Source organism: Cricetulus griseus, chromosome 4 (assembly GCF_003668045.3).
Source record: "Cricetulus griseus strain 17A/GY chromosome 4, alternate assembly CriGri-PICRH-1.0, whole genome shotgun sequence".
NCBI lineage: Eukaryota > Metazoa > Chordata > Mammalia > Rodentia > Cricetidae > Cricetulus > Cricetulus griseus.
The window spans coordinates 166,858,689-166,879,744 of record NC_048597.1 but is presented as its reverse complement, the minus strand read 5'-3'; the positions used below and the strand labels follow the sequence as shown (position 1 = coordinate 166,879,744).

Sequence of the window (21,056 nt, the reverse complement as noted above, 5' to 3'; positions counted from 1 at the left end):
AAAATGCATATCAAGTGAGTTATATGAAGATGGAGGTTTCTGTCCCACCAGGTCCTGCCACCCTTCAGCCCCAAGTAAACACACAGACACTATATTAATTATAAAACTGCTTGGCTGATGGTGAGGCTTCTTATTGTCTAGATCTCTATTAATTATTAACCCATAACTTCTTTTTTTTATTTGAATTACAAACAAGATTGAATTACACAACAATCCCAATTCCCTTCTCCCTCCCTTCCGCCCCTACCACCCCACCCCGAACTAAAACCCTACCTAATCGCATATCCTTCTATTCTTCACCTGACTCAACCTTTCTGCTCCCTCATGACCTCTGCATCCCTCCTCTTCCCATCTCATTCTTGTAGCTCCCTCCACCCCCTCTTCCCATGCTCTCAGTTTGCTCAGGAGATGGTGACCCTTTCCCCTTCTCCAGGGGACAAAGTTTTTCTCTCTTAGGGTCCTCCTTGTTTACTAGTTTCTCTGGCAGTGTGGATTGTAGGCTGGTAATCCCTTACTCTATGTCTAAAATCCACATATGAGTGAGTACATATCATGTTTGTCTTTTTGTGATTGGGTTGCCTCGCTCAGAATGGTTTCTTCGAGTATCATCCATTTTTCTGCAAATTTCAAGATTCCATTGTTTTGTTTTGTTTTGTTTTGTGCTGAGTAGTACTCCATTGTGTAAATGTACCACATTTTCTCTATCCATTCTTCGGTTGAGGGGCATCTAGGCTGCTTCCAGTTTCTGGCTATTACAAATAGTGTTACTTTGAACATCGTTGAACAGATGTCTTTGTTGTATGAATGTGCTTCTTTTGGGTATATGCCTAGGAGTGGAATTGCTGGATCTTGTGGTAGACTGATTCCCATTTTCTTGAGGAATCACCATACTGATTTCCGAAGTGGCTGTACAAGTTGGCATTGGAGCAGTGGAGAAGTGTTCCCCTTTCTCCACATCCTCTCCAGCATAAACTGTCATTGGTGTTTTTGATTTTAGCCATTCTGACAGGAGTAAGATGCTATCTCAGAGTTTTTTGATTTGCATTTCCCTGATGGCTAAGGATGTTGAACACTTTCTTATGTGTCTTTCAGCCATTTCAGATTCCTCTATTGAGAATGCTCTATTTAGTTCTGTACCCCACTTTTTAATTGGATTGTTTGTTGTTTTGGAGACTAGCTTCTTGAGTTCTTTGTATATTTTGGAGATCAGCCCTCTGTCAGATGTGAGGTTGGTGCATATCTTTTCCCAGTCTGTGGGCTGCCATTTTGTCTTGCTGACTGTGTCCTTTGCCTTACAGAAGCTTCTCAGTTTCAGGAGATCCCATTTATTAATTGTTGATCTCAGTGTCTGTGCTACTGGTGTTATGTTCAGGAAGCAGTCTCCTGTACCAATTAATTCAAGGGTATTTCCCACTTTATCTTCTAATAGGTTCAGTGTGGCTGGGTTTATGTTGAGGTCTTTGATCCATTTTGACTTAAGTTTTGTGCCAGGAGAAAGGCTTGGGTCTATCTGTAGTCTTCTACATGTTTGCATCCAGTTATGCCAGCACCATTTGTTGAATATGTTCTCTTTGTTCCAGCATACATATTTGGATTATTTGTCAAAAATAACCCATAACTTCTAATCTATGTATTTCTACATGACCTTATCTTACCAGAGAGAGCCTGGCATGTCCTATCTTCCCAGTCTCTACATGGTGTTCCACTCTCTCCTCACTCCTTCCTCTCATAGCCCTGCCTATCCTTTCTGCCTGCCTATTGGCCAAATAGTATTTTATTCATCAATCAATAAGAGAAACATACATATCAGAAGGACATCCCCCATCAGTTGTATGTACAGCATTTGTAAGGATTAGAGGCTGATAAAAACTTTCAGGCTAAGGTATGAAATAGTTCTCATTTTCTGACTGATTTATTGGGAAATGCCTTAGTTGTCTATAATGTCAACTGTAATGTTTTCCTTAAGGCTAATTCTTTCAGCAATTTTTCATTTTCTCTTTAATGAGATAAATATAGTCAGTAATTATCTGAGGGTTTTCTGAAATCAGTTCTAATCACTGTGATAAAATGACCAAGCAAAAGAGTTTAAAAGGAAGAGCCGTTCTGGCATAGCTTTAGCCATCTTGGTCCCTTGGTGTATGGAGATAGTGATGGAGCAGGAAGCCCACCATGATGGACAGGAAGCCCAGGATGCTCACACTAACAAACATCTTCATCCTTCTGCCTTTATTCATTTGGGTTTCTAGCCTGTCAGATGGTCCAACCTTACTCTGGGCATGTCTTTCCCCTCAGCTAATACTCTGTAAGGGCACATACAAGAGGCATAAAAAATTAGTAAGCTAACAAATCTGACAATAGAAACTATTAAATGCAAGATAATCAGTTTACTGACCTTTTCTATAAGTTAAGGTCTAGACACAATGAAATTGAAAATGATTGGCATTGGTATGGGGGAGTTTATTTTGTGACTTTGGTCAGAATTTTACTGATCTAAAACTAGTTATGATTCAAACAGGAAATGTAATGAAATGAACAGGAAATCTAATTAAAACTTAGTCTTCTAAACCAGAGTTTAATTTTAGCATTTTGACCTTGACCAATAGTATTTTGAGATAAAATTGTTCGCTTAAATCTTTACGTTAATATAAATGTCATTTTAAAAGCCTAATGACCCCTCCCCCAACTGGAGACATCAAAATCTGCTCAATTTGAAGAGAAGAAAAGAGCAATCTGACAAATTTTGCTGACACAAGCGCAGGCTAATGCTGTTACAGACTAAGTTTGGTCATGCTGGGCTGTCCCACTGTTACCCAGCTGTCAGCATTTCTGTGAGGAACATGTTGTGCTTAAAAGAACTGACTGTAATTTACAGTCTGGAATAAAAGCAAGCTAGTGTTTCTGAACTCCAACTGAGGACTGCTAACACAACAGGGAGAAAACACAGGACCAATTTCAGATATCTGATGACATTTTTTAGCTTTTCACATACTTAAAAAGAATTGTGGCTATCTAAAACAGAAATTTCAGAAAATGGAATAATTATTATGCCCTTATTGATTTTTATGTAGATATTACTTTTTCAAATGTTCTGTACATAGGTGATTGATCCCAGTCTTGGTCATACATTTCAGAATTAAATGAAGAATCTTGTTTAGTGTATCAAACTTTACATTGTTGAGCTGGGGTGTCATTCATGGTTAAACATGTAATTAACATGCATAAACTCTGCATTCATTCTCTGGCAACAGCAACACAAATCTTTCTGTTATCTATTTCTCTATTTTGTCATTTGTTCCCAAGACATCTCCTACTTAAATCACTCATACAATTGAGCACCTTGGTGTGCCAAGTGCTTCTGAAGAAGTTTATCTCACTGGACCACCCCAAGGTGGATGTAAGACTCCAGATGGCAGTAACTTATTTCCTCTCTCCTGTCACTCAGCTGTTTACTATGCATACCCAGGCTTGTATGTGGGAACATTCATTCTACAGACAGCCCAAGAAAAATGGCTGCTGTTAGAGACCAGCTGTGAAGAAGCAGAAACGCACCTCTTTTGTCTCTTTTTAGGTAATGATTTTTCCTTTATAATGTGCATTCTTTCTGAAAATCTCCAATTACCCTAAAGAATAAGTGCCACCAAGTAGCTTAATGTCTTTCCCTAGCTGTGAGGGTTCTGCAGGTGAACAGAGAGCAGAAGTAGATGGCAGCACCAGCTTTCTAGTCCTTCCCATAGATTTCTTCAAGGCTGATGTGAACTCTGTTGGGTCTATTCCCAACAGATTTTACCAACCTAACACTTGGTTCTTCATAAAATAGATTTTTAATTGCTTTTTTGTTTGACATCCTTTTTTTAATTACTTTTGAGATTTCTCTCATGCCCATGCTGCAGTGTACATACAGCAGAAAATTAATCTATAGAATATTGTAATTCTGAAAGAATTTGCATTTTAAATTTTATGTTCTTAGTCATTGTAGGTAGGATAGTAAGTAAACGAAACTTCAGAAGTATGATTCTTTACTAGTTTTTTTTTTTTTAAACTTGACCCAGGATAATTTGTTTTATCATGACTTCTGTCTTCTTACATTCTCATGCAATGTGTTCCGAATGTTTGAATGTGGTTTTCTGAGTCTTCGGACATATGGCTAGAAACCTGTGAAATTCCCAATTACCATGTGATGGTGTGTAGTCTCTGTTCCCTTCTCCACTAGCAGCTCAGTCAAGGAGTAAGAATTTCCCGAGTTGTGGCACCAGGGAAATTCCCAGGAATACACAAGGACCCCAGTTAAAACTCTAAGCAGTAGTAGAGAGGGTGCCTGAACTGGCTTTCCCCTGTAATCAGATTGGGGACTACCATAATTGTCATATAGAACCTTCATCCAGTAACTGATGGAAGCAGATGCAGAGATCCACAAATAACCACTAGGCCAAGCTCCCAGAGTCCAGCTGAAGAGAGGGAGGAGCCATAATGCAAGCAAAGGGGTCAAGACCAGGATGGGGAAACCCACAGAAACAGCTGACCCGAGCTAATGGGAGCTCACTGATTCTGGACTGATAGCTGAGGATCCTACATAGAAATTATCTAGTCCCCCTGAATGCAGGTGACAGTGAGTGGCTTTGACAGTTTGTAGAGCCACTGCCCATGGGACCAGGATCTATCCCTAGTGCATGAACTGGCCTTTTGGAACCCATTTCCTTGCTCAGCCTAGACACAGCGGGGAGTGCCTTGGTCCTGCCTCAGTGTGATAATGGGACAAACTTTGTTGACTCCCCATGGGAGGTCTTACCCTCTCAGGAGCAAAGTAGGGGAAGGAAGGGTAGGAGGAGGGGAGGGAGGGGGTACTGGGATTAGTATGTAAAAATTAATAATAATAAAAAGAATTTCCCAGGTTCTGGACCCCTTTAAAATATTTTTTAAGCTTAAAGCATAGTCATACAGATATTAACAAACTTTTCAAAGATTTTAACTGGTTAGTTACTTAGGAAATCAGTAAGATATTGTAAACAGCTCAAAAATTCTAACAACAGATATATATATAGGAATTCTGAAAAGAACTTACAAACAAATACAAAAATCTATCAGTATTTGCAGATTATTAATCAATTGTGTCCCACCAGGTAAAATTTACTTGTCTTTAGGTAGAAAAGAGTCAACTTGCAGTGCTATACATTACAAATTATAGATTTGTGAACCAGTTCACTGACAGTGTCCCTTAGCCCATCCTGCAGACACCCAGTACTTCCTGTGAGACAGGTTCTAGTAGCTCAGGCTGATTTTGAACTCTTGATCCTCCTCCCTTGGCCTCCCAAATGCTGGGATTATTGGTGTGCCCAGCTCCTAGCAATATTTTTTTTAAGATTTTACTCATTCCAAATTCTTTCATAATTTTTATAAATATCTTGTTTATAAATATAGTAATCTCAAAAGTTTTTTTTTCAGTACTTCAGGTTGAACTTAGGGCCTTGTTTTCATATGCATGATATGAGGTATATCCCTACCTCCTTTAATTATATTTAGAGTGTATATTTTATGTGTATGTGAGTATGTGCATGTGTGTCTGTATGGACATGTGTATGCACATGTCATAGCACATGTTAAACAGACAGGAGCCGGTTGTCTCTCTTTCCCACATGGGTTCCTGGGAGCCAATTAGGATGTCATGTTTGGCAGTGTTTCTATCAGCTGAACTATTTTGCTGTTTTTAAATTACTAAATTTTTTCTGTTGGCAAACAAAGTCATAGGTTTTTATGCTCACATCCTCACACACATTTTGCACTTTGTTCTTGGTTGTTCTTCTACCATACTGCTATCTCCTGTGCTCTAGACTTCTCTGGGTCTTTCTTCTCCCAGTTAGCTCTGACTCCTGCTTTCAGGTCACATGAATTCTGTTTTCTCAGGATCCCTCCCCCATGCATGCATGTGAGTGAGCGCGCACGCGCACACACACACACACACACACACACACACACACACACACACACACACACACATCTAGGTTCTGCATATAAGAGAACACATGATATTTATCTTTCTAGATCTAGCATGTTTTGTTAAATATAATTATTTCCAATTCCATTCACTTTCCTGCAAATGTTATGATTTCGTGTGTGTGTGTGTGTGTGTGTGTGTGTGTGTGTGTGTGTGTCTGCTCAAAATTCCATTGTGTATATGTACTATATTTGTTTTGTCTGTCCATCTGTTGATAGATATCTAAACTGATGTTATTGCCTTCCTACTGTGAATAGTGTGGCAATGGAATAGACATGCATGTATCTTTGTAGTGGGGCACAGCATTTTCAGGCATGTGTCCCAGAGTGGTATGGCTGATTATCCCACAAGTATGTCTGAGTATACTGCAGTTCTATTTTTAGTTTCTTGAGGACCTACTGCTGATTTCTATGGTGCTACACAAGGCCACACTTGAAGCAACAATGAACAGGAACTCCTCTTTCCCTACATCCTCTTCAGCATTTGTCATTCTTTGTTTTCTTGACGTCTGATGGTAGCCATTCTAATCAAGAAGATGTGGATCTCAAAGCAGCTCTGATTCGCATTTCCTTGATGATTGAAGGATGTTGAACATTGTTGAGTCCTTATTGACTGTCTGTGCACTTTCCCTGATTAGCATTTCCCTGATTGGTTAAGGATGTTGAACACTTGTTGAGTCCTTATTGACTGTCTGTGCACCTTCCTTTGAGAATTATCTCTTCAGTTCATCAGCCCATTCATTGACTAGATGATTTGAGTTTCTGGTGTTTAATTTTTGCCTGTTTTAAGAAAGCTTTACTTTTAGATTTTTAAAAATTTTATGTGAATGGGTATTTTGTCTATAAGAATGTGTATACACTACTACTATGAAACTGGAGTTACAGACGGTTGTGAGCCACTTTGAGGGTCCTGGGAATGGAACCTGGGTCCTCTGCAAGAGCTCTTAGTGGCTTAGCCATTTCTTCAACCTAGGTTTTTTGTCTATGCTTTTAAAAACTAAAACTTTTATTTTGAGACAGATGTTTTATAATTTATCCAGGTCAGGTTAGCCTTGAACTTGTGATCTTCTTTTCCGAGTCATTTCCTATAGCCAGGATTAGAGCCTGTGCTGTGCTGTGATGCTGTTATTCTTTTTTTTATGTCTTTTGTTTATTTTCTACACACCACTATGCAGGAGTCATAGATATTTTGGTGTGGGCTAATGTGAGTGAGGAAGAGTGTTGATGCCACTGAGAGTTTGTTCTCACAAGTCTTGGCCACTCAGTAATGAATTTATGAAACTTACAACACTCACTTTGCTCTGAAATATTTCCTAAGGAGTCTTGGAATAGAGTTCCAAAGGCCAAAGGCCTCTTGGCTGTCACGAGGTCAGGAAACCACACCTAAGAAACTATCCCCCTCCCTCCCCCCCACCCCCCACCCCCTGATTTCAAATGCAGTACTGAAATTTTAGGGAATTCTTCTTGTCTTGGAATCACCCATTTTCCTGAGGTTCTTGGCCTGGTAGCCAAGGACATTCTTATCTTCAGGGCCTGTAAGCCAGGAACCAGGCCATTCATAGTAAGTAGGCTTGGTTACATGTGAGTGAGATTGGCAAGTAAAAACTTTGTAGTTCTATAAGGATAGACATTAGATAATTCAAATTTATAAAAGTCAGATAATTCAAATGTTTAGTTTTAGTTTATAAAAGCAATGTTTACCAAATTTTTGTAGGATGTAAATACCTTCTGAAGAAAAAGTACTTTAATATAAAAAGACTGTGGCATTAAAATATTAATAGTAATATAAACATGTGCCTATAACAACTGCCCCTTGGTGGTTCATGCTGTCCTGTGATCTTCATGATTTTGGTTTACCAATCTGCTTTCCTAAACCGTCTACTTCTAAAGTGCAGTGGATCTTGGGAAATCCTGACTCAGCCCATTGGTTCTGTGTGAGTGTTCTATAAATACTGATCATCTTAGAATCTTGTTCCCAAGAATCTATTCTTTGAAGAATTAAGCTGTACCTGTCTCTTATTTCCCGTGTGACCCAGAGCCTTTGCCAAACATTAGATTAAAACAGAAACTGCAGTAGAGATGGCTCAGAGAGTAGAATACTTACAGTGCACTTCCCTGTCTTTCTAATTTTCAGTACCATTTAAAAAGCCAGGCATTTGTAAACCTAGTGCTGTGGTGGCTGAAAGAAAAGGATCCTAGGAGCTCACTGCCCATCACTCTATCCTAATTGGTGAGCTCCTCCACGTTCAGAAAATACAATGGAGAATTATTAAAGAAAGGCACCTGACATCGACCTCTGGCCTGTGCACACATACATGAACATATGCATATACATATGCCATGCACAAGAAGAGAAATAATGAGGCATTTAGATGGCAGATACTCTGAAATGAACTCTGGTTCATTTCCTCCTGTAACCAATAAGATCACAATGGAGAAGGGCAGAAGTCTTTACTGGGGTGGATTGTGTAACTATCTCACCTGAGTTCTGTTAAACCTTTTATGGCTGCTGGGCACGGTGGTACATGCTTATGACCATAGCTATTCAAGAAAGGCATGATCCCATCTGCAAACAAACAGGGGAACGCACAAACATGTGGAATATAGTATGTTAAGAAATCTCCAGGAGCATCTAGTGTAGCGATAACTCTTTCTGCCAGCCGTCTGAGTTCTGCCCACCATGTTAGGGTCCCAAAATAACACACAGAGTCTTATATTAATCACAATACTGCCGGCCAATGACTAGGATTATTCATTTGCTAGCTCTGTCTTAAGTATCAACCATTACCATTGATCTATATATTTTATAAAGACTTAGCTTATTGAGGATGCCAGCGGCATGCATCCTGTCTTCCCAGGGATCACATGGCGACTCCGACCCTTTCCTACATTTCCCAGAATCCTCCTTAACACCTAGCCCCACCTATCTTGCTTTCCTATTGGCCACCAGTGCTTTATTTATCAACCAATAAGACAAACATACACAGAAATACTTCCCCCATCAATCTAGAGATTTCTAACTTGGCATGTTCCTATTCTAACTACCATCTTTATTTCTATAATGCAAATGGCAGTGATTTTTTAAAAGGTCTTTTTTAGGTATAACCGATATTCTGATTTTTTTTTTTTTTTGTATTCAAGATTCAACTTTGGGAAAGCAAAACTTAAAACTTAGTGAGAAGATTGCAGCTATAGTATCATGGGTGCCTGAGAAAGAGCTCTTGGATGTCTCTTTCCTCAAAGGGACAACAAACATGTAAAATTAAAGTAGCAAGTGACAGTTCCAAAGAGCCTTAGTCACTGCCTTCTCCTTCTCTCCTTCCCTTCTGTTTGAGTTAAATTCTTTCTTCCCATAAATAATCCAGACTGTAAATTTCAGCATTAAGCACAGAAAAGCATCCTAGATAATCACTGCTTTCTGGTCCCTCAGAAGACAGACAGCAGTGGTTGATCCGTCCTGAAAGTCCTGCTGTCAAGGTATGGAGAACTGAAAAAACGTTTCATACAATACAAAAAAGAAATTCCCTGAGCAAATCTTTTCATATTCTAAAAACACTTTAGTGAGCCCCAGGTAACAGCCATTCAATCATCAGCACTGAGGTGTTATTTATATATGCAGTCATCACTCTTATTTTAAATGAATCAATAACTCCTCTCCCTTGTGTTTCAGTTTCCTGTCCCAGCAGTTCTGAGCCTGTGTTAAGTTTACCACCTTTGGCTTTGAGGTCAAAAAGCTGAGAACTACTATTTTCAAAACTACCTTTCTTTAAAAACAGAGGTGCATGTACTCATGTGAGTCTCTGTCACAATTATCCCTGATGTGGTGTCCCTGCTCACATCAGCTATAACTTTTAACCAAGTAACTGATTGCTGGTTCACAAGGAAAACTAGGTTCAGGGTCATTTGGAACTGTCTAGTCTGAGAGGCAGTTTGGCAGATGTGCACAAGTCACAAACACACACATTACACACCTTACATTCTGCCAACACACATCCTTTGACAATCCTAATTTTTTAACATTTCTTTATGTTATATGTGTGGGTATGTGAGCAGGTGCTGCAGCTTCTGCATAGAGATCAGGGGACGGCTTGTAGAAGTTGCTTCTCTGCTTCCACCAGACCAGTTCAAGGGATGGGAACTCAGGACATCAGGCCTGCCAGCAAGTGGCTTTACCCTCCAGGAACTCACTGCATGCCTTTGACCCCAGTGCTCAGGAGGCAGAGGCAGGTGGATATCTGAATCTGAGACCAGCCTGGTCTACAGAGCGAGTTCCAGAACAGGCAGGGCTGTCACACATAGAAACTCTGTCTTGAGAAAACCAAATATACAAAAATGGATAAGGGATTTGCATTATATTAATGAAGATTTTGCCACTTTAGTGGGTTGTATACAGGATGTGTGTTATGCTCAGTGATGAGGACCCACTCATCACTCAAGATGCTCTGAGGTTTATCCCTAGCATTGCTTAAAGGGAAAAAGAGCAAAATTAGAATGAGCCCCATCTCTGAAAACAAAAAGAAAAGTCCAGTGAGATGGCTCAGAGGGTAAAAGCCTTGCTGTCAATGAAGCAAACATGAAAATAATGATTTAGTCCAACAGTTTTTCATTCTTAAAAATTTTAACAATATGTAAGGGGTAAATAATAGCTTATTTGATCAATGAACCCATATAAGTTTAGAGAAAACAGACCTAAGACAAATAAGATGTATGCATGTGGTACTTAATATTCTAAATCTGAGAAAAGGCAATCTATTAAGTTGAAATTAAGCTAATCTTACTTAACAAAGTTGTATTAATGTAACTTGAGTTCTTAAAATGTTACTTGCTTTTGGGGCTGGAGAGATGGCTCAGTGGTTAAGAGCAACCAGATGATGGCTCACAACCATCTGAAATGAGGTCTGGTGCCCTCGTCTGGCCTGCAGGGATACATGCAGACAAATATATATATATATATATATATATATATATATATATATATATATATATCCTTGAATTTGAGAAATTTTATGCTCTAATAATCTCCTCTGTGGATAGATACTTCATCCTCGTGTCATCATTCTCTTTCCCAATAAAGATAATCTTGAGTGTCAGCCACCTGTCCATATGTGTGGGTAGTCCAGCCAGGGCCTTCATCATTATCTTACTAATGGGAAGCAAACTGATAAGCACAAGTGAATGAACCCCAACAACTAACAACAAAACCCACAAAATAAATTATAGAGAATGGGAAGTCCAGAATATGAAGGAACCAGTAGATCTGAAGTTCTGCTCCCTTGGGTTCACCTTTGAGAACTGGAAAACGATGCCCAGCACACAGGCCTGGTGGGCAGGTCTCCCCACTATATAAAGTCGATGTTCAGGCTTCCCTGACATATGTGGCCCACTGTGCAGTCTTCCTGGCACATAGGCCCAGTGTGCAGACCTCCCTGGTACCTCCACTCATCCCACTCTATCCAACGAGTCTGCTGAGCATTTCAACAAATACTCTCTAAAAGTCTTAACATTTATAAGAGAGAAAATCAGGTTTTTACAAATAAAAAATGAGCATGTGTCAGAGGTGTATTTGAGGAACTGCTTATTTACAAGGAAACCAAGAGCTGTTGCCACTGACTCAGAGGAAAATCCAATAATGTACACATATGCGAACAGGCATGAAATTGATGTGGACCCACACAGCGAGCTATTGTTGTATACCAAGCAGAATTTATCTGTATGCAATTTATGGAGTTGTAAAATAGTTCTAAGATGAAAGTACAGGTCTCTGTGAAGTCAGATAACTCAGTAAGTATGTTTGCCATGCATCCAGGACCTAGTTTGTGGTTTTTGTCAGTCTTTTTCTGAAGAACCATCTAGAGAAGAGCCTTCTAGCTGTTGGAATCTTGGCCAACTTAGACACAAAGGCAGCCAAGTAGAACTTCCAACCAGAACATACTAAAGTGAAGTAGCAAGAGTGGAGGAGAGGTTTGTTTTCACCTGTACCTGTGTCACTAGCTGGGCCAGGCCCTCTGGGCTGCCCTGCTTGCCTCTCAATCTGTGACTTGTCCAGAGATCACCTCAGAGCCAACCAGGACATGGTGTTCAGCCTTGTGATTGGAGTAAGTTAACTTGGCAAAGCATTATCTGGTGGAACGGTTTCCTACGGAGACTTAGTAAGCTCTTCTTTCTCCAGGACCCTGCCAAAGAGCAGATTCCTCACATGGCCACAAGATCCAACCAGAGTAGCTTCCTGGTTTTGTGACTTAGTCTGAGCTGCTGCCTACCTGTAGCAGTAGCAATGCTATTCTCAGGCAGGTGGAAACCATCTGCCATGTGATTGTACAGACTGATGGCTGTTTAGGAGACGGAGAAGAACAAATATGTAATCTGTGGAAGGCTAGTTACAAAAAAATGAGACGAAGAAAGCCTACATCTACTATGCTGATGTATTTGGTACATCAGCTCATTTAATTGTACATTATCTTTTTGTCCCAGCATTGCTGGACCCCACCTGACTTAGTGTTTTATTTCTGTGAAAAGACCACAAAAACTCTTCTAAGAGAAGGAATTTAATTGTGGCTTGCTTATAGTTTCAGATGTTTAGTCCTTTATCATGGTGGAGAGCGTGGAGGCATGCAGACAGGCGTGGTACTACAGAAGTACCTGAGAGTTTGGCACCTGGATCAGTGGGCAGCAGGAAGACAGAGAGACACTGGGCCTGGGTTGGGCTTTTGAAACCTCAAAGCCCACCCCCAGTGACCCACTTAAGCCACACCTACTACCCCCGTCTCTAGTGGTGCTACTTCCTGATGACTAAGTATTCAAATAAATGAGCCTATAGGGGCCATGCTTACTCAAACAAACACACCACCCTATGATCTACCAAATTCTTTCCAAAGGGAATTTCAGAATTTTGTGAGTCACTTTATTAATCACAGAAAATGTTAAAATTCTTAACGTCAGTTCTTAAGATCGGCTGGTTCTTAGATAAGATTCAGCCTTTGCATCTCTAAATTTAGTAGAAGGTTGTATTTCAAGGAAAAAATTCAAAAATGCCTCTGATGTTAAATACAGCAAAGTCCTTTATTGCTTTAATCTTTGACACTATATTAAACATCTGGAATTAGGTTGATCTCTAGAACACCTTTATGGAACAGAAATAACAGCCTGGGTGCTTATAATAGAACAGATGCAAATGCACCCAGCAGCTGCTCCATTTATGCATTTTGTTAATGGTTTTTATTTTAGTAACCTTTCTTCTGATTATAGACTCCCTCATTAGTGTTCTCAGCAGAGACAACAGATGAATCTCTCTCGACCTCAGCGTTTAGAGCGAAACTTAGGAGCATAAATCTCCCGCCCTCTGACTTTGCTTGATGACGGGTCTCTCACAGTGGGAGCCGTGGCTGGGAAACAGTAGGCACATGGCAGCTCCCTTTGCTCTATCACTTTTTCCAGCTGGATTTGTCCCCCATCTGTGTCACTAAGAGCTGAAATCACCCTTCACCACTGACTCAGGTCAGCCTGCTGCTCTCTGGAAAGCTGAGGGCTGGTGAAAGGCAGTGCAGGTCTTGCTTTTATTTTCTTATTGTTGCATAATGAGGTTGATACAATTATGTGTTGGCGTCTGGGTTTTGATTATCCCTTGGGTAACTGTTTCTCATCGCCATCTCCTTTGGAGTACAGCCAACTAAAATCCCATTATCATCTATAAGACTTAATTTCTACGCGGGAATACTAACAGCTGTGACTTCTTCGTAGATCTAATGCTTAACTTCTTTTGTCAGGAAGTGAACTGATGCTGACTTCTCTTTGTCTTATTCCAAGTTGGGTCATGAGATTTTCCCTGCAGCCTGGGAAGGTAAGATGCCAGCATGAAAACTGTGCATTTAAAACTGTGGTTTAACTACTCCAGTCTTTCCAGATGTTCCTACTCGATGGTCTTAATGAACCCTTAAAAGCCATGAACAGGGGAAAATCTCTATAGCTGGAAGGCCCACTTAAATATTAAAAATATAAATATTTTTACATATACTGAAAATATTACTTAAGGAAAAAAGTGACAATTTTATATATAAATATAAATAAATATATATAATATATGTATATTATATATATATGTAATTTGTTTGTTTGACACTGAGTCTCATATAGCCCAGGATGGCTTCAAACTTCACAGTGTAGCTGAAGCTACCTTTGAACTAACACACTCCCTCTCTCTTTTGATATATTTAATGTGTTTTATCGGCGTTTTAGTCTGTGTACCATGTGCAGTGCCTGAGGGAGCCAGAAGAGGGCATCAGTTCCCCCTGGAACTGTAGTCACAGATGATCATGGGTGCTCTAACTGGGGTCCTCTGGAAGAGCAGCCAGTGCCCTTCTGTGCTGAGCCATCTCGAGCCCTGCCCGTTTACCCTTCCCCCATCTAACTGCTGCTACCGCAGGCATGTGCCACCATGCCTGGTATGCATATTTATTATTTTTAGTCTTACTTTATCTTCTGACCTTTTAAAAAACAATACACTTTATTTGGGGACAGGGGACTTTTAGAATTTTCTCCCTGATCATATTTTTGAGGTAAACAAACTAGAGAAGTCAGGGACAGAGACCTTGATAAATTATGTTGTTATCAAGGAGAAAGCGGACAACATTATGAAAGCTCACAAACCACAGAGTTTTGTCTCGGGGCTCATGTGAAGTGTTGTGTAGGTCCTTCTCCCAGAGTTCACTGGGGCAGACTGGCCTGTGTGCACTCGGGGACAAAGGTTGTGTGACAGCCTGTGGCTTGCTCATTGTATGCTCCCAACACTTCTGTATTTCATTGGGCATTAGCTACTTTAAGCAAATACTGAAATTTTCCATGGTTTATTTAAACTAAACCTTATAAATCTGTAAGTAGTAACTCACCCAATGGCAAACATGATGGTTCTCTATATGGACTGTTTTGCCATTTCTATTCAAATGCACCCAGAAATGCATTCCAAATATGTGTTAGCTGGCTAACAGTCAACCCTGAAAGGATCTAAGATTTGCTTTTTTAACTAGACTTAAATTGGGCTAACCCACTTGAAGTGCTCATAATTATTGGTCCTTAATGGTACAAATGTTACACATTTGACATAAACAGCTGTTTTTACAAGAGTGGGTATTAGCTAAATATCTCTAGGCATAATCAAGACAGTAAACGTTTAGTGCATTTGTGGCACCAGGTAATGAAAGAGGCAAATATTGGGAGCCAGTCATCTCTGAATTCTTGGCCATACAGATCTGGTTGACATTTTACAGGATTCTGGCCTTGTGTTTATATATCACATAGCGGTAGACTAAGTGGATTCAAGCCATGCTGCCAGTATATTTTCTTGAACTCTTATAAAGATTTTATTTTTGGTTTGATCTCATTTTTCATGAGTTTCAGGCTGAACTTTGGCTGTCATGGAATATCAGTGAAGTGGGGTCAGCTTCGGGGATCAGTTAGAATTTTTCCTTCCAGGATATCTCTGTCCTAGTGACATGGCACTGGTGCTGTCTTCCTTTGAAAGTGACTCTTTCACAGCATGGTACTTGTGTCTTGTTTCTGGGAAGTGTAATAGTCATGTGTTTACTAACCACTGTGCTCCCAGCTTTCCACTTGTAGTCCAGCGTTGGTATACACAGGGATTTTGTAAAGACACTGTCTGCATTCCTGGGGCACTTCTAGATGTCTTGTTCAATTGGGAAAATGGCTAAGTGGAGCAATCAAGGCAGAAGTTGTTACTTTGGCTCTGTGTTTTAAAGCTTAAGTAACAACAGAAGCTAGAGGGGAGTGGAAAAGGGGACAGAGAGGTGAGGGAGGAACTGGGAGGAGAGGAGGGAGGGGAAACTGAGGTCAGGATGTAAAATAAATACTTAGAAAAACAGTACAGCTTAAGTGACACACACAGCAAGCATGGCAGGAGGGTCAGGGAACAGGCTTTTTCAGGGTTTGGAACACCGAAGCTCTGGTCATGATTCATAACTTCTTGGTTCTTTTTGTTTTGTTTTGAAAAAGGGTCATCCCCAAATATCCCAAGCTGGCCTTGAATTCACACTAATCCTCCTGTCTCAGTCTTACAAGTAAGTTTGATTCCTTTACACTTGCTGAAGGCCTTCAATGTCATAACAACTTTCCCTGAACAGTATAAAATCAGATGAACTTTTCTCACGTCCAGTGCATTAAATATGGCTTCTGTGCTTCTGGTGAAATTCATGGTGCATCTAGAAGACCAGTGTATAACGTGGATTCTGAGTTTGGAAGGTTCACACATCACTGGGCATTTGTACCCATTACAGCATGCATCTTCAATTCCAGGAAAGTCTTTTAGCATTGGTGTTTATCAAAATAGATGGTACAACCTCTTGGTACTTGGCAGCTTATACAGAAGTGAACATCGGGAATACTTAAGAAAGAGTTACTTCCATAAAGACAGCGGCTGCTTAGCTCTGTGCAAACACTTGACCTGTCAGTGTTTTTCTTCAGCTCACACCAGCTCTACTCCCAGCCAGCTGTGTCTCCACTCTCCCCACTCCCCACTTATGTTTGCTTGAAATCTAACATTTGTGTCATAACCAAGGGCATGACATTTTCATCAGTTAGCCAGAGCCTTCAGAGCAGACTCCTTATGCACAGCACTGGGCAGGCAGGGGTCCCTTGTTTATATGATAAATATCTGGAAAAATAAGATCACTTAAAGGTTAGCCAAGCAATACAATGTGTCTCTGCCTTTCTCAAAGTTCTGATTTAATGAGGTGAAGAATAGAATAACAAGGTTTTGTTTTTTTTTTCTTGATGTTATTTTGCTTAAAATTTCCAGCAGTGTTGTTTTACCTTCTCCCCGGATGTTGACGGTAGAGAACTCCATTGATTGCTTCTTTCTTGTGACTCTTTCTGTCTGCTGCAATCCTGATCTGATGACTGAACTACACACATCATTCCCAGATTCTACAGGCTAAAATTTTCTTTTCTTTTTAAAAATCTTCTGTAGGGCATACATGATAACTAAATTCTATTTAAATACAAAAATAATTTTAAGAAAATTGTGGGAAGCCGGGCGTTGGTGGCGCACGCCTTTAATCCCAGCACTCGGGAGCCAGAGGCAGGCGGATCTCTGTGAGTTCGAGGCCAGCCTAGTCTCCAGAGCGAGTGCCAGGATAGGCTCCAAAGCTACACAGAGAAACCCTGTCTCGAAAAACCAAAAAAAAAGAAAAAAAGAAAGAAAATTGTGGGGGAGTTTTTATTGTATTTTCATGCCTCTAGTACTTTGGAACTGAATTCAGAGCAGGGTTTTATCTTGTGGAAATGTACCTTACCTCTTCCCTATGTTTGTTTAGCACTGTGTGTTGGATCTAATGGGCCCGCTGGGTTACTCTCTAGGGTAGCATCTCATCAACTTCTCCCACCTACTACCCCTTTCAGCTAACACATTTCTTCCTTGACTCAGGGTAGATAAGCATGTAAAACTGGAATGCAAGCCAAGAATTTGTATTTTAAAACAATTTTTCTATTTGTTACTGATTAAAGCAAATTTACATGTCAATGAGATGCTCATGCTTACTTACTCTTTTTTTAAAAAGATTTTATTTATTTATTTATTATGTATACAACATTCTGCTTCTGTGTATATCTGCACATGAGAAGAGGGCACCAGATCTCATAATGGATGGTTGTGAGCCACCATGTGGTTGCTGGGAATTGAACTCAGGACCTCTGGAAGAGCAGTCGGTACTCTTAACCTCTGAGCCATCTCTCCAGCCCATGCTTACTTACTCTTACAGAAAGAATTAAGCCTTGGCTGGCATTTGATACTGGATGCCATGAAGCATCTTCAACACTTTCAAGTTCAAATATCCTAATAATACAGTCCAAAGACATAACTCTTTTGTTATTTTCATGCTAAGGAACAACAGTAGGAAAATATTATAGTGTTTGTTTCCTGTAATTCCTTTGTGTGCACAGTAAAAACACAGCAGTTTCTAACGTACGATGATCTTAAATCAGAGCAGAGGTGTGACAGGCAGCATCTGTCAGATTGTGTGACGACTACATGTGCAGTGTAAAGTGTGTGTTGTGTTTGCAGAATGAAGCTCCGCGGACTTGCTACCTTGCAGGGACATGAGCTCTGTCAGAGTCACCATAGATTGAGTTTAACTGCAAATTGTGCTGGGGTCTTTGCGTGTTCAGAAATCTTTTATTGTTGCCAAATTTTCATAGCCCCCACTCAGTAAATTATGTGACCTCATACAAGACTTTGAACAATAGTTTATGATGCTGTATTCTGAAGTGTGTGTGCATGCATGCATGCATGTGTGCCTACCTGCCTGTCTATTTGCCTGTCTCTCTGTATGTGTGTCTGTCCTGGAAAGTGAGAAGTAAAATTAGAGAAGAACAAAATGAATTTTCACTTATCTTTTCTCTTTTCATGTGTGTTAGTTGAGTCTTTGGGAATAATCATACATGTTGTACTCATTCATTTACTTTATGTGTATGAGTGATTGGTCGGCATGTCTGCCTATCTGCACCATGTGCATGCCTGGTGCCTGAAGAGGCCAGGAGAAGGCATTAGATCCCCCAAGGACTGGAGCTACAGATGGTTGTAAGCCTCTATGTAAGTCCTGGGCATTGAACCCAGGTCCTCTGGAAGAGCAGTCTGTGCTCTTAACCGTTGCTGAGCCATCTCTCCAGCCCAAGGAACAGATAGTATTTTAATGTTTATACTATAACTAACTATGGTTTTCCCCAACATACCTTTCACTTGGTGTTTCAGTTTGTCACTCATATCTTGTCCTTAGGTTCCTTTTCCTTGTCTCCACAGACCAATCTTTGTAGTAGTTTCAGAGAATCACTGTACTGCCTAAAGCCCCCATGAAGCCAACAGCAGTAACCTCCTGCCTTCACAAGGATGGCATGAGGCTCATAAAACATCTGATATTTGGCCAGCTAAAACTCACTCCATGTGCTAAATCTTACTGTTCTCTCCTCTTATTTGTATGTAGGCTATTAGTTATCCTATCATGTTAGCTGTAAAACCCCATCATTAGTTCACCCATAATTTTCTAGGCCTGTTGTCCTTGTTAGTACAATGTGGGAGGCAGGAAGGATATATTTCTAAATACCTGCCTAATCTGGAAAAAGGTGAGGAGGAAAATGAATTCTGCAAAATCACTCTTTCCATTTTAAAAAAAAAAAATAGCTTAAAGTGTGCGTGTATGTGTGTATGTGTATTCCCACTCATTTTTATATAGCATTATTATTACATATACATTGTGAATTTCCTACGTAACTTCTTGAGTTACTCTATAAATAAATGTTCATACTAAAAACAAAAATTACTTTTTTGAGATAGCCTGGGCTGGCCTAACACTCCTCAAGTAGCCCCCGCTGGCCTCAAATTTGAGTTGATCCTCTTGCCTCAGTTTGCCAAGTGCTAGGACTACAGATGAGTGCCACCATCTCCAGCTAAAGTATTTTTATTTTACATTCAGCTCTATCATAAACTGATGGAATGCCAAGCATCATAATTCTTTTTAATGTGTATTAATCTTTTGAACATGTTAGTGGGGAAAAGGAGCAGGCTGCTCACACCAAAGACTGCTTCTTTGTGGTATTCTTTGCTGCTTCATGTTGTCTCTGAAGAAAAATAGAAATGCTGTTAGGCATATAAAGTTGACATGTTCAAAAAGGCATTGTTGATCAGTAGGGAAGGGATGTAATACTGAATAACTCCGGATTTGAAAGAAACAGTAATTTTGAGGAAAAGTTGCATTTATTTATGCATCTATGTAAAATATAATAAGCTGTAGATGAATTTGAGTTATATGCAGAGTTACCACATTGAAAATGCAGACTTTAAAGCCCTGGTTGCATGCACCTGAGTCCTAGATACTTGGAAAGCTGAGGCAAGGGAATCACTTGAGCCAGGAGGTTGAGGACAACTAGAATATTGCAAGACACATCTGTGAAAAAAGTTGTCAGGAAGTCAGGCAGTGGTGGTGCATGCCTTTAATCCTAGCACTTGGGAGGCAGAGGCAGGGGGATCTCCGTGAGTTCTAGGCCAGTCTGGACTACAGAGAAAGTTCCAGGACAAGCTCCAAAGCTACACAGAGCAACTCTCTCTCTCAAAAAAACAAAAGGTGGCAGGAAGAGAAGCCCAACCTGCTCCCACATGGAATCTGAATACTACCCAATTCCTCTAGAGTCTAAGCTGCTGAAGAACTGTAAAAGGAAGGGAGCAAGTATAAGATAATGCATTTGTCTGTACCTATGGCTCTGTGAGCTTCACTTCAAGCCTGTTTACTCCACATTCACAATCTGAAAAGTGGAGGCCTTTCTGTTCATTCTAGCTGGGGACCTTGTGTTGTCCACATCTGTGTCCGGAGTGATTCTATCTTTATCTGAACTTTTATCCTATAGGTGCATTGAGAATTATACAGGAGCTCGTTGCGAAGAGGTTTTTCTCCCAAGTGCCAGCATCCAAAGCAAAAGTAACCTGTCGGCAGCTTTCCTGGCCCTGGTGATCCTAGTCACGCTCGCCATTGCAGCACTCTGCTTCCTGTGCAGGTAACTGAAGTGGAAACAGACCCTCAGAAAGAAGACAGCAATGCACAAGGCAGTGGCCTCTAAGTAACTAGCATCCACTTTACTTCTAGATGTTTCTCCAGATACTGTTTTATGTCTGGTATTATCTCTCTAATACAATTTTGTTACAAACTAATAAGTCACTTTAAAAGCATCTTAAGCAACTCAACTGGTTCCTTGTCACTGATGTCATCACTTGCTGTGATGCCTCTAAGCTAGGTGGACACATCCTTGCTACAGTATTCATGCTTACATCACACAAGTCTTTTTAAAATAAGTTTTGAATATTAAAGGCAAAGTGACTCATGCTGTGCTTTAGAGGCTTAAGGCACATGGCTGATTTCTGGCGTCAGCCTTTTCTTTAGCATCTGTTATGTGCCAGCCATAATGAACAGAGCGGCCAGCAAGGTAGAAATGTTCCCTGTTTAAATCTAGAGAGACAGAGAAGCAGAAAGTTAAACTGCAAAAACTGGTGACTTCCAAGAAAAACAAGAGAAAAACTT

General features: G+C 40.2%; 1 protein-coding gene across 4 annotated transcripts in view; it reads left to right on the top strand.

Moving 5' to 3' along the window:
• Positions 1-21,056, top strand: part of Nrg4 (neuregulin 4) — a 68,926-nt gene that overhangs the window by 22,262 nt on the left and 25,608 nt on the right. For all 4 annotated transcript variants that reach the window (XM_027415041.2, XM_027415042.2, XM_027415043.2 and 1 more), the window contains one exon: positions 20,389-20,535. In XM_027415041.2, coding sequence (XP_027270842.1) covers positions 20,389-20,535 — 147 coding nt within the window. The remainder of the gene's footprint in view (positions 1-20,388; positions 20,536-21,056) is intronic.